Genomic DNA, 13373 nt, shown 5'->3' on the forward strand with positions numbered 1-13373 from the left:
AGTATGTTTTACTGTATGAGAAACAGGGACAAGGTCCTCTAAGATACAGATGCTAAGCATCAGTCAATAAATTGAATAAACATCACTTAAGAACTTGAGGAATGGCTCTTCTGTAGAAGATGATACCCTGTTTAAGAGTTTCCAAAGTTTATGTAATTGAATATTTCCTATGCCTTGCCTTAATTTTATGGTTTCTTCGATTATTTCTTTCTAGCTCAACAAAATTCACCAAAAATCCATGAAGGCTGGTGGGCTTATAAGGAGGTGGTCCAGGGAAGCTTTGTTCCAGGTAAGTGTAATTTAAAAATCTTAGGTTTTACTAAATGTTTTTCATACATGTTGCATATCAGAGTAACACATCCTCAAGAATTGGTCCAGAAGGACAATTATGAACACCTCACTGAAGCAGCCACGAAGAAAGCAAGGATAATTTGGGGGCACCTTTCTTGCAGACTGTCATGTTTCTTTCAAATTCAACTCTGCAACCTGTAAGCCTCAGCAGAAGAGAGAAATCCCATGAATTTTTACAGAACAAACAACTAATTTTTTTCAGCAGCAGCTAGATTTTGGAGTCTTTGAAAACCATATTTAAAGCATTTCAAGGATGCGTTTTATGGTTATGATCTCAGACTAACACATCACAAAGGATATGTTAGTGCATATTAAGTTTATCCACAATGTTAGCAGTCACATATCAGATCTCGCATGAGATGCTAATTAGCACCTGAGAGGTGATAGCTGCAAGGCAGTCTGAGGAGCTGTAGCTGAAGTTGCTGACTGATGTGCACTGAAGCAAACACTATAGCCATCTGCTAAGATGTTTCCTTTCCACAGCTGTTTGTCCTGTCCCAGGGCTGGAAGTTACCACCCTCAAAGATATTAGAAAGAAATATTTGTCCAAGACTGTCACTGCAGTTCAAAACTGGCATCTAAGCTAATATGATTGACGTGAATACAGCTCTTCGGCTGCTTGGGGGAGCAACCACAGGCATAGAGATGACTAATTGGTGGTAATAGCATTGTAAAACACTCGAGGATGAGTTGCTAGAGTTTGTCTGTCACAGCTTTGACTGTGTGAATACTTTTCACCTACTTCAAAGCAAAGTCACTGTCTTTCTTTGAACTATCACTTCTTCTTTCATATTTAGTTGTGTAAGAATGCATTTAGGAGTGTATCAGAATATGCCTAGGTTAGAATATGCCATTCATAAGTTTTCATGCTTAATACTCTGGTTTGGATGGATTTAAGTCAAGTCCTAACAAATGCTCTGGATCCTGTGCAAATTTGTCTTTGAGCAGTTCATAAAATCAAACCATACTTCGCTACATTCCCTAAATCCCAGACTCCCTATATTCTGGGACAGATTTTAGAAAAAGTATTTTAAATCCCCTTCTAATGTAATATGTTCATCTAGACACAGTTTTTTTCCCACTGTGCACCAGCGGCTTACAATCACTGATGTGTATCTCACAGGTAGGAGAGGATATAGGCAGAGATGAGGTGCAAGACCTATCACATTGTCTTTCCCAACCTCCCTCCTTGCCCTGCTCAACAGAGAAGAGAGCAATGGCGACTGACAGGTTCTCCACCACAGTTACTGTGCCTCAGGTCTTTCTTGGTGCCAAGCTTTGCAAGTGAGGGTGCAGAGTTGTCAAGTGCAGGAAGGAAGGTGCATCAGTGGCTATATCCTAGTGATGTGTAAAACACTCTCCCATCTTTCACCTTTTCTCAAAGCAAAGAATTACTCTTATGATTTGAATCATGTAGGCAAACAAAATAGAAAGTAAGTAGTACTTTAAAATGTTAATTGAATGCAAATTAGGTTCCAAATTAAACTTCAGGGAATGTTCAAGGATGAAGAATGAATACTTTATGCATGGTGATTTGTATAATAATCAAATAATCTATATTATTACATACTTTCACTAAATAGACTTTTTTTGGTGTGGAATATCAAAGGAGTTCATAATGGATTCAAATACATTTAAATAACCTTTTTAATATCTTTTGTTTGGCTGAATTTTGCTGTGACTATGAACATGTGTCGCTGAAGTAGTGGAAGCATTTTCAGGGTTGCAAAGGCAATAATATTTCAAACTATTCAGTACCATTTCTTTTACTTCAAAGAGATGCACATAACCTTTGATACCCTTGTGTGTCTGATTGTTTTGATTCTCTTCCTAATGCTCCTGGTTTTTTTATAGCATCACAAAAGTGGGCTTTGGTAAGCATAAAATATAAAAGTGGTTAAATATCATTTGTGATCACAGAATTTGCTTGCCAAAACTCCATCCTGTTACTGAAACTTTAGAGTACATGTTAATACTCTACATGTATTACATGTAGAGTATTACTTATATACATAAGTATTGCTTCTGTATTAATACATACATTGATACGTATGTATTAATACATAAGTGTTTCTTGCCCTGGGAAGACACTCTCTTCCTGACCTTTAATGAATTATACAAAGTCTAAAGTTACTTTACAAGGTGGTAGTGCTAATCTTAGCTAGGAGGAGGAAGTCCACCTCTACCAAATAATGACTAAACTTTGCTGAAGGAGCAGATAATGTTGTTCTCCTTCCTTATAATAAAGGTTTTAAAACAACTTTAATTCCAGATACAGGTCTATATCCACTATGATTCATTATTGGCTACAGATCACCAAAGCAAAGGCTACCCATTTCCCTGAGATTCTGAGATGAGAAATCCCCTGTTCCTAGTTCCTTTCACAACTTATTTTACTGTAAAAGGGAAGAGACTACTAGAGAGATTGATAAGTCTGCTCCTACCTTTAGCAAGGATCATGTTGATGGGATTTATGCCCTAACGGAGACCAGCTGGCAAAGCTACACTGACTCAACAGGAACACAGGGGCAGTGTTTGTCAAACCACCTCCAAGGAGGAAATGCATGAATTTGGTAGTGATTTACAAGGAAAAAGAAGCCTGAAACAATTGAAAATCTTGGTCCTGAGTGCCAAAACTTGATTTTAAACTTCCTGCAATCACCATGTGCTTTTGTTATGGTCCACACAGGCAGTTCAAGTGTCCCTAGTTTCTCCTGCGTGGGCTTTAAGATTTCTTTTTGTTACAGCTTTAAGATTTCTTTTAAACTACACATTTCTTTACGTACACATCCAAAAATAACCTTTGATGGACAGGTCACTGTAAGAACTATGAACTGTTTGTCCATGGCCTGAAACTGAGAGATACGAAACTTCAAACCCAAACAAATCTTAAACTTTCTGAAAAGCTCATGCATTATGCCATCCTCCAATCACACAGGGATCTATTTCATACATTGAGACCGGTGATCACTCACTCTGGCTGCCTAAATAATACACAACATAATCCCGCTGATTGCTACTCCTGCATTGCTCCCTTCTGCACTAAGTATAAAATTTCTTCTAGTCTTATTTTAGGGCTTCAGGAGGCTGCGGCATCACTCACCATTGGTGTATTTTGTCATTGAAAACAGTGGTGCTGTCTGAGCTACAGTAGTGTTTTAAATCTGCAAACACTCTTCAAAATCATTGTCTGGTGTGACTCTGAAGAATTAACCAGCCATATATAATTATTTATTGGAACAATAATAGCAGTTTTTCTTTTAGAAAGCAATATATTGGAACACTTCATTTCTTCAGGGTGATAGAGCACAGATTCTGGAAATCATTCACTGATTGATTGGAACTTAGGTTAGTATGTATAATATTTCAGGTTTGCTTGTCAGTTAAAGACAGTTTGAAGGAAATATATTTTGTACCAAATATTTTCCTGGTTTCTTACTTGCTTTAGTGATTCTGCAAAAACTTACTGTTTACAAATCACGTAACTAGAAAGGAAACGAGATTTTTTTTTTTAATTGGAGTTAAATATAATTAAAATGTAAAACCATTGTCTCACTTTCAAATGCATTGTATCAACAATTCATTATTTTTAAATAGCAAGGAACAGAGGCATTAACTGCTAATTTGGAAGACGAAGGGAACACTGTTGGGTATTCCTGACAAAGCCTCCAATGCTCCTGTTATGTGGATACTCACATTTTACTGGGAGATGAAATGTCCCTTGGCAAGTCAGTGATATAACTGAGAGAACCATGCCATGCTTCTTTATAGCAAGAAGTATATTTAACCATCTCAATCTATGTCTCTGAACTTCTGATCATGCAAAGTTTTAAACAAATATAAAGACTATGAGTTGGTTTATGAATTTACTTGATTTTAATACAAATGTGAATCTGCTTGCTTTCCATGAATAGATGGAAAAATAATGCAAGATACTGTGTTTGAGTGGTGATCTGTAATGTTCTTCAATAGCAATCATAGCAGTGGTAGAAGAATCAAAGTTGACATTGATTGAGAAAATGTATGTGTGAGAAATGGGATTTGTTTATTCAAGAAAATGCTACAAGTGGCTGCTGAACAGAAGTGTCAATTTAATGATATTCTAGGATGTGCACTAGGGGCACCTTGCTTGTGTAAAGGGCACATTCTTAGCTAGTTCAGGTGAGAATACACAAGGTGTTCATTCATCTGGCTGTGGTTCAGCGGTCTTTTGTCTGTCCAGCAACACTTAGTAATTAAGCAAGATTAAGGGCTTTGTCCTAAATGCTTTGGTAGCGATCCTTCTCTGGGATTGCCAACCAAGCTGAATCCTGAACTCTTATCTACTCTGTAAGAAGTACAAAATGAACTTCGAAGGCATAAACCATTTTGATAGGATAACCCTTTTTGCTGTAATTTGAGTTGGGTCATTTCTGTTCCCAATGACTAGCCCTTAGAAGAAGGTGCAACAAGGATGGCTGCATTAACTAGCAACATGCTAAATTTTTTTTACCTGCATCCAACTTCTGCAATGGCTTCCCAATATGCACAGGAAATTTTCTTCTAATTGGTTCCTAGTTTCTAGCTAGCTTTGAATTACCTAGAAATCTCCAGAGAAGCTTTCTGTGAGACTGTTTCCTGAAAGAATAACTATGGTCAGTCTCAAGCCAGGAAGAAAAAGTGCTGCTGCACATTTCTGAATGGTGTCTTATCCAGAGATGCAAAGGTGATGGGTAGTGGGAGGTTTTTAGAAACTCCCTTTCTAAAGGGAATAAAAAGGAGGAACGAAAAGGGAGTAAAAAGAGGAGATTGATGGGGTAAGTAGGTTAGTCACATTATTTTGTTCAAACTGCATTATAAAAGCTGTGATAGACTATGTTAGACGTAGTCATATTGGTTTCCATCCCCTATTTCTGTGTGGGCGGGCAGAGTCAGAGAGAACCTACTGTCTGCAGATACTCTATACTTGATAGTAATAGGTAGAATATTTCTTAATCAGAAGAAAATAGCTCCAGCGTTTTATCACTTTCTCCATTAGTTCTGTTTAGCAGTGAAAGAAGACTATAACAAAACTTTAGGTCAATGCGGAGGTAGATGTACAGGACCACAGGACACTACACGATGTGGTTCTGCAGGGCAGTCTGACTGTGGAGGACGTGTCTTGGCAGAAGGCCTCCAGGGAAGAGGAAACGATAGCCCTGCCTGCAGCACAGACCTTCTCCCCTTCACAACACCTGGTGGCACTGTGATTTGGTTCCCGCAGTGCCCTTCCCACTTGACTAAGGAGCCCAGGATTGGGGATCATCCTTTACAAGTGCTTTTGTTACCAGCATGGAACTCGAAAAGTTACTGTCTTCAGGTCCTTCCTACTCCTTTGAAAACCCTTCTATGCAGACCTTCTTGCAAGGGCCTTTTGAGTAAGTTACTGTCTTACATATGGCCTGTAGCTGCAACCAGTCTGCAAACAGATCTCTGGATACCTTTTTTTCCCCCCCTAAGCTTCTGCTTCCTTCACTCCTTCAACAAAACAAATAAATAAATTTTAGAGGGCAAGCAATGTGAACTAACCAAAGAACTCTGAAAATCTAAAATTTTAAACCTTGCCAGACTTGTGGTTGGACCACAGTTCTTTGCTAAAGTGGTCTCAGATCCCTTTTCGCTTAACAGCCTAATTATCTTTCTTGGGTGTGTTTTTCCTTCTAAGTTACGATTAATATCCACAGAAGAAAAATTACACGTAACAGATGTATCTTGGACTTTGCTCCATTATACTGACAGGACTAAATGATTCAAGGTGTCTTCCTGTCTATTTCTAGCCACAGTCAGGCACTGCAAAGGTCAAGCCTTCCCTTTATGACAAACACAGCATTGGATAGCATGTTGTATCTTGCTGTGTTATCAGCTGTCTTGTACCTCTCCTGCTGAACCTACAGGTTCCTCCTGCTAGGACACAAGCAGTATTCCCCTTCTACTTCAGGAAGGTGCTAATATTGAAGACCTGCAGATCTTTGTGTATTATTATTACCTCACACTTTGCTGTTAGGTTAGATGCCAATTTTAGGGGTAGCAGTACCCCAATTACTTTTTGAAGAAGTTGAAAAGCCTCTTTCCCACTATCCTGAAGTGGTTGCTGTTTACCTTGCAGTGACACTAGTATGGGTTATAAGAAGAAAGAACAATTAAGTAACACTAATTCTTTGCAACAGCTGTAGCTGGTAGGGCTACCACAACCTGCGTAGATGATGACTTCTAACTGGGAGTAAGTTTAAGAGATGGTGGTTACCATTTGAGCACTTACATCTTCAGATAGGAGAACAGGGAACAATATCCAAAACATTTATAGTCCTACACACTGTGGAGTCTACAATCATTACAGACCTACAGTTACTATTGGTTAAGTAACTGCTCTTTCTGCAAATTCAATGCAATTTATTTTTTTTAAATATTTTCCCAGCCCACTTTGAACTTGTTAAAAGTGAAAAGCCAGCAAGCCCATCTCTGTGATCTTTCAAAGATTCATCATTCCATGATGAGCACATCCTCGTAAGCTTTTGCTTAAAAAAAGAAGGATCATTCCTGTGCACTACCTTAGACATATCATCAAAAGTTTGGGGTTTGGAATAAAAAGGTCAGGCTACTATTAGGCATCTTTCTTTTCTTAGCTTCTTCACTCTAACCTAAATGCAAAGGAAGGAATTCCAAGTGTAGATACAGGTATATACAGGAAAGAGTTTGTTGTGTTCTTGACAAGCTAAGTGTAAAAGCAGTTGAAACAGTGGTCTGTGACTAAGTCATTAATAACTGAAAGCTTGTAAATTCTTACTTTGAAGGATTATTCAGGACAGTTCTAGGGGCAGACAGCAAGGCTCCTGCATATTCGTGCTGCTGAGTATATGTATTGGTATATTCAACAAGTTTATCTTATCTTACTCCTTGACAAGCTACTCTTCACACAGTATCTTGGCAGCCCTTGTCACCCTTTGGCAGTAGACATTTTGATGGTATCCATGTCTTATAGGAGTAGAATTGAAGCACAAAGAAATCTGATAGAAGAATTAGTGGCTGCTCAGAGACCCAAGGAACTTTTCTAAGCTAATAATCCAAACTGAAAGTGAATAATGACATCTGCCATGGTTGGTTATGTAAGGAGGGGACTTCAAGCTTTGGCTATTAATTACCTCGTAGCAGTAGTCTTTTTTTGTGTGTGTGCATGTGTTTTTGTACAAGATGGATAGTAGCAGCCATCACTCCCTATAATAAAAAACCTCTTTCTTTATAGATTTTCATTGTATAGTGTAAAATAAGTTAGTGTCCTGTGGAGAAAGAAGTCACTGACAATAACAAGGAATAGTATTTTTCTGTGCTAATAATGTTCTTCTGTGGTGGCATGTAATTGGACTTAATCAGAGAAGGGTTACAGTGCTTCAGCTTATGTTTGCTCAGGTACTGCTCCCATAAATCTGTATGGGATGAGACAGAACTGGAAGGGATCACAATATAGCATGGAAACTGAAATAATGAGCGACACTAAGAGGTTGCCTCACCGCTCCTCCTGTCTTTATCCCACTTATAAAAAAATACTCTTGTACAATGCTTTGATGAAGAGAATTATATTTTAAGAGTGCTACAATTACAGTTTGCAATTATTAGTTAGGAATCCACCTCTTATTTCACTGAGACTACTTACATCAGGATATTATAGTGACTTCAGGGAGATTATTCCTAACTGTTACATTGGCGATGAACCCATCACCACTGAAGACATTATATAAATAGAGCATGCAGTTTTCAATTCATACATCTCATTAGTACAATTTAGCGTCATTAGGGTAGAATTTTCCACTTCACACAGAGGAAAATACGGTCACTGCAGCTACACCCTTATCTGTGGTTAAACTCCTGTGAAACAAGATCATACCACTTCTCTGTGTATGGTTACACAGAGTAACTCTGCTTGTTGTTTGTTGTCAGTGCTTTACTGTTACTCACAAAGATCCTCTCTGTCAAATCCCATCCCCTGCCTAATGGAGAAAGATGTCAAAAATAAAAGAAAATGAGGCTGTTACTTCAAGTTACATACATCATCTAGTATGCAAGTACCTTTCTCATAGGCTGCTATGATTTAAATTATAAATACAGAATCAGAGGATTGTTTTATCATAGTATTTATTCAGTAGCCTGTAAGAACTTTATTTCTGAAAGTACCATGTGTGCATGTGTAGGACTACTTAGGCTCTTCAGTTAGGGGATTGCTGCTGACTTGATAGTCTGAAACCACTCATTTGTACTCAGTGAAAATTTCCTAGTCTTGTAACACCTCTCTAAAAAGGTCAGTTGTGAATTCACTGAACCATGAATCCATTGAACTCACTCAGAAGCAAAATCCATGCTCATCATTTACCATGTCTGCCTGCCTATAAGTACATGGAATTATTATTTGGAGAAGTTTTACTGCTGTTACTTACACACATTAAAATACAGCTATCGTATAACATCACCCCACCATGGTATTTCTGGGCACATGCTATTTGTGGTCATTGAAAGATTTACTATCTCTTAGAAAGAAACTCACCATAAAATACAATCACCTACTTAATGCATTTCCGGCTACCTGCTGACCCTGCTCAGAGCTGTAAATCACATTATAGTTAATGACTCTGGCCAAAGAAGGAAGCTTCCTGAATGCTATTGATTGTTTTTTAATACTACTGAAAATAATACTTTAAATTGTCACTTTTGCTTTTCTGAATAGAATGTGGGTTTATGTTAGGGCACTTTTTCATTTTGTATTTATAAAATGTACAAAAATGCATTAGTGTTTCCAGACCAAGTAGTCACCAACTTTATAGTCAGGACATAAACCCTGAAAATAACAGCATAACATCATAATGGAAAACCTGGCAGGTTGTTAATTACAGCTGTGCAAATGGCACTGCTATAATTCACAAGTGCATGGAGACAGCATCACAGCCTACAGCCTTTCAGTATCTGGTCAAAAAAGAAAAATATTGAAGTATGTAGCACAAAATAACCAGGTCACACTGGTTGTCATTCACTTGACACCAGAACACATTGCTGATATGTGTTCCACCCCAACACAGAGGTGGTTGCTTAGGACTACTTTATGACTCCCCCCTAATTTATTTTATCTGTGTCTAATATCTAGGAGCTTCAGTTATGGGGGCTTAGGTGAAGAATGAAGGTCTTTACACAGAGAGGTCATTTTACAAATATTAAATGAGATGTAGGTAAAGACATATGGATAAGGTGAGTTCAAGGCAACAGTGTGGAGGCCGGGAGAGAATTAAACAACCAGTTTGGATACCTGTGTCATCAGGCTAGTCTGCCTAGTGTCCTGTGCTGTTGATTAAAAAAGAAAAAAAGATGTTCTGCAGATCCTTTGAAGAAACCCATGTCTTCTGGCTGACTAAAATGAAGTGGTACAGCTGCCCTGACAGGGAAGCAACAGTAGGCAAGAGGATGGGCACTGTGAACTTGGCATACCTCCTTCATGTACATTACCAGATTTTCCAGTTCAAAGGCTCATTTTAATAGAGCTGAAGAATGTTACAGGATTATTTGCAGTGAAATTTTGGCATTATCTCATACTATGTTATAACTTCAGAAGTAAGGAAGAAGGATGGATGTATGCAGGCCAAGTAACAGCCAACTGCAGAGCCACTGTGTTTCAGTTTAAAAACAAACGCAAAGGTTGAAAAGCACTAGCATTTAAACAATGACATTTCAATCAGATGGTGAGAAGATGAACAACTTCTCCCTTGCTCATGAGAAACACCTTGGTGACATTTGGTTTAGTAAGGTCTCTGAAGTCCAGGTGTTACTTTGTTTCTACACTAGAACAATTAGAAAGCAAGTCTGGCTGAAGTAGTCCCTAGAAAAGCTAGCCACTGCCTGTTTTGAAAATCCTAGGCTATCACTTTTGTCTGAAAATGGGTCCCACAGAAAACAATGGGATTGGCTTGCTGAGTCAAGTGCTACATCCCTTGAAGGTGGACATCAGAAGCAGATTCTTTAAAAACAAAACAATATTTACAAGATCGTATTTCTTTTACAATTGTTTTATTTAAAATCATCTCTTTCCAAGTTCTTTAACTGGAAGTGAAATTACTTATTTACACAGCTGTGCAGCGTAGCCTCCATCCCTTTTCCTGTAGAGTGTTTACACTGCAGTTGCATTAATAGTGTGCTTTTAGAGGATATCATGTTTTAATACAGCATCCTTTGTCTCGCATGGAGGGGAGGGACTGAATGGAAGGACTAAACCTTTGTACCCAGGATTGTGCCAGTGTTACCACAGCACTAACGGGTATGGGATGAACAGGATGCTCCGTTCTGAGAGGAGCTGCTCCTTCGAATCTCAATCAGATGCAGCTAAAGCCATATCAAGGGCCAGCTGCCCTTCTACAACATGCAGATAGGAATGATGGCTAATTCCCAGCTTTAGTCCCAATTTAGAACTGCAGGATTTAGCTGTTCTGCATGACTCAGAGGATATAGCATATGACACAGGAGAAAGCATCTCAGATAATGTCGTCAACCTTTCTGTATTTTCAAACTAGGCTACATAGGCTGTGGCTACAGAATACCCATTCACTATTGCATGCCAGACCATTTCCCAGGAGTGAGTTCTGATTCTGTTTTGCTTTTCCTATCCAGCAGTTGGGCATCTTCAAATGGCTTTTCTTCCTAGTCTTAAAGTAGGCTTTCTTAAATTAAAGAAGAAATAAACGACTGAAATCTAATAGGATATGGCTGAAACACATTGCATGGCCTTGGCAGGCTCTATTATCCATATACTGACATCTTTAGAATTACCTGGTATTTTAATGTGCATTTAAAATTGGTTAACAGGAGTATAAATTAAAGTAATAGAGAAACTAGTCTCTCAAGATTTTATTGCTCATTGTAATTTCACTTTTATGGGCTTATTGCTTTGTGGCAGGATTTCTGACTTTTTAGTTCTAGAGAGTATATTAATAAGATGATGGTGCCTCACTCAGAGCCTGGTTAAATCAATGGAAGTCCTTCCACTTGAACAGGCTCTGACTCAGGGCCACAATCACATTGTTCTCACTGTCAGCTGCTTGGATATAGTTTCCCAGTTAAGAATGCTGTCCAGTGCAAATTCATTTTTAGATAGACTTTTAAATACTGTATCCCAACTTATTTTACATTATTTTTCATGCAACTCCTATGCCTAGTTTAAGAAAAATAATTAAGAGGGGGAAAGATGAAAATTATGTATTTGTTGAGATGCAAAAAGAGATAAGAGTTGTGCGCAGAGATATAACTCTTCCTACGCCTCTAACTCAGTGTAACCACAGTGGAATTCTGGAGAGGACCAAAGAAAAAGTACTAATTGAAATGACAAAATTGCATTGAATTAAAAGACATGAAGCTCTTGTACTAACGATGCTCAGGTTTCTGTCTGTCTCACCATTGATTCCCCTCCTCTGTTGCTGATTCTGTAACTACTCTCTTCACTGCCATCTTTGAATTAATAGTACATTTGGGCAGACACAGATACATGCTTAAGGAACGATACAGAGCTACAAGTAATATTCGTAGCAGACAACAGAAATTCTCCCAGCATGCTACATCAAGTAATAAGTATTTATGTTTATTTGTAGCCATTAATTATAACAAGCACATTACATTTGTGTAGTTTTTGTGTCAAAACTCTACCTAAAACACCACTAGACTGTAAAGGTAAAGATGTGAAGGAGCTCAGAACATGACCATTATAAAGTACTGAAAAAAAAAAGTTACTCAGTTTCCTAAGCAACACTTAATGATTTAGAACATCCAGTTTGAAACACAGAATATTTTTTTTCCTAACAGTTTTCACTTTCAGAACTGGTTTAGGTAGTTTTCAGTGCCTTTTTAAGATTGATGGCCAGATCTTCAAACTATTTAAGTGCTTTAAAATGTAAACAACTGGCCAAGAAAAAGGAGCTGAGTACATAAAATATACAGTTTGTCCCCAAAGGCTTTGGGAATTGGGCATCCAACTTGCTTAGGCAAGATAAGAAGATCCCAGGAGGCATCTACTGTATCATTTAGTGTCTGAAGACCATCCTAATTCTGACTGTAAAGTTCCGAAGTATCTAAATAATCTTTAAATAAGAACTTTAGTCCCTGGAAGAGTGTTCTCTGTTCTCTTAGGGGTTGAAAGTGGGGTAAATAACTGAAATACTAGTTACCCCCACACACCTCCCAAACCCTACCACATATTAAATGAAAATCTAGAGAAAGTTAAATGACATTAAAGCAATATCAGCAGAAGAAATTGTTTCAAGTGAAAGATGTTCTTGTTTCTTGCCTCCTCCTGGGAAGATTTCTGGTAAACTGTTTCTAATATGCCCTTCAGGAAGCTGTTACTGAGGTACTGGCATTTAATTTTCAATTTTCTGCTTGACCTTGTTCTGCAACATGAGTTTGTATCGGTTTTCATGTGTAATGTACATAAAGATACCTTCAACTACTTAGTACATAATACTGTTGCTGGGCCATATATTTACAGCGAGAATTTTGTGGAGCATGCTGTTCGTAATTGGAGAAGAGGGGATTCTTAGTTGCAGGCTCTTAAATACAAAGCTGTTGGAATAATATCAGCTGGCTTTAATAGGAAAATATTTTCACAAGTGTTTTAAATGTGTATTTTTGATTACCAGTCACACACCTACAGTCACATTTCCCAAACTGTATTAAACTACAGAATATCATCCTCTGTGTTACATCTGCCCCTGGAGAAACAGGGCACTAACTCTTGTAACATGACCTGTCTGCAAACATTAGTTTTGTGGGATTAGGGTGTAGAAAGAAGATACTGGGTTCTTTGCATTCTACCAATTCTGGTGCTTTTATAGACAGAATAGTTGTCAAAAGCCCTGCCATTTGCTGTCCCTGGATAGAGATGGTAAATGAACATTTTTGTCATACTTTTCTGTACTAAAGGCAAAAGGAATGGCACAAGAACTTTGGTCTTGTTTTGTGTCAGTAAAGGAAAGCTCCACTTTCCC

At 38.1% G+C, this 13373-nt stretch overlaps 1 protein-coding gene across 8 annotated transcripts in view; it reads left to right on the top strand.

Moving 5' to 3' along the window:
• The window catches only part of CA10 (carbonic anhydrase 10), a 203577-nt gene that overhangs the window by 39824 nt on the left and 150380 nt on the right, over positions 1–13373 (top strand). For all 8 annotated transcript variants that reach the window (XM_075770470.1, XM_075770469.1, XM_075770468.1 and 5 more), the window contains one exon: positions 215–289. In XM_075770470.1, coding sequence (XP_075626585.1) covers positions 215–289 — 75 coding nt within the window. The remainder of the gene's footprint in view (positions 1–214; positions 290–13373) is intronic.

The sequence above is a fragment of the Balearica regulorum genome, chromosome 18 (assembly GCF_011004875.1).
Source record: "Balearica regulorum gibbericeps isolate bBalReg1 chromosome 18, bBalReg1.pri, whole genome shotgun sequence".
Taxonomy (NCBI): domain Eukaryota; kingdom Metazoa; phylum Chordata; class Aves; order Gruiformes; family Gruidae; genus Balearica; species Balearica regulorum.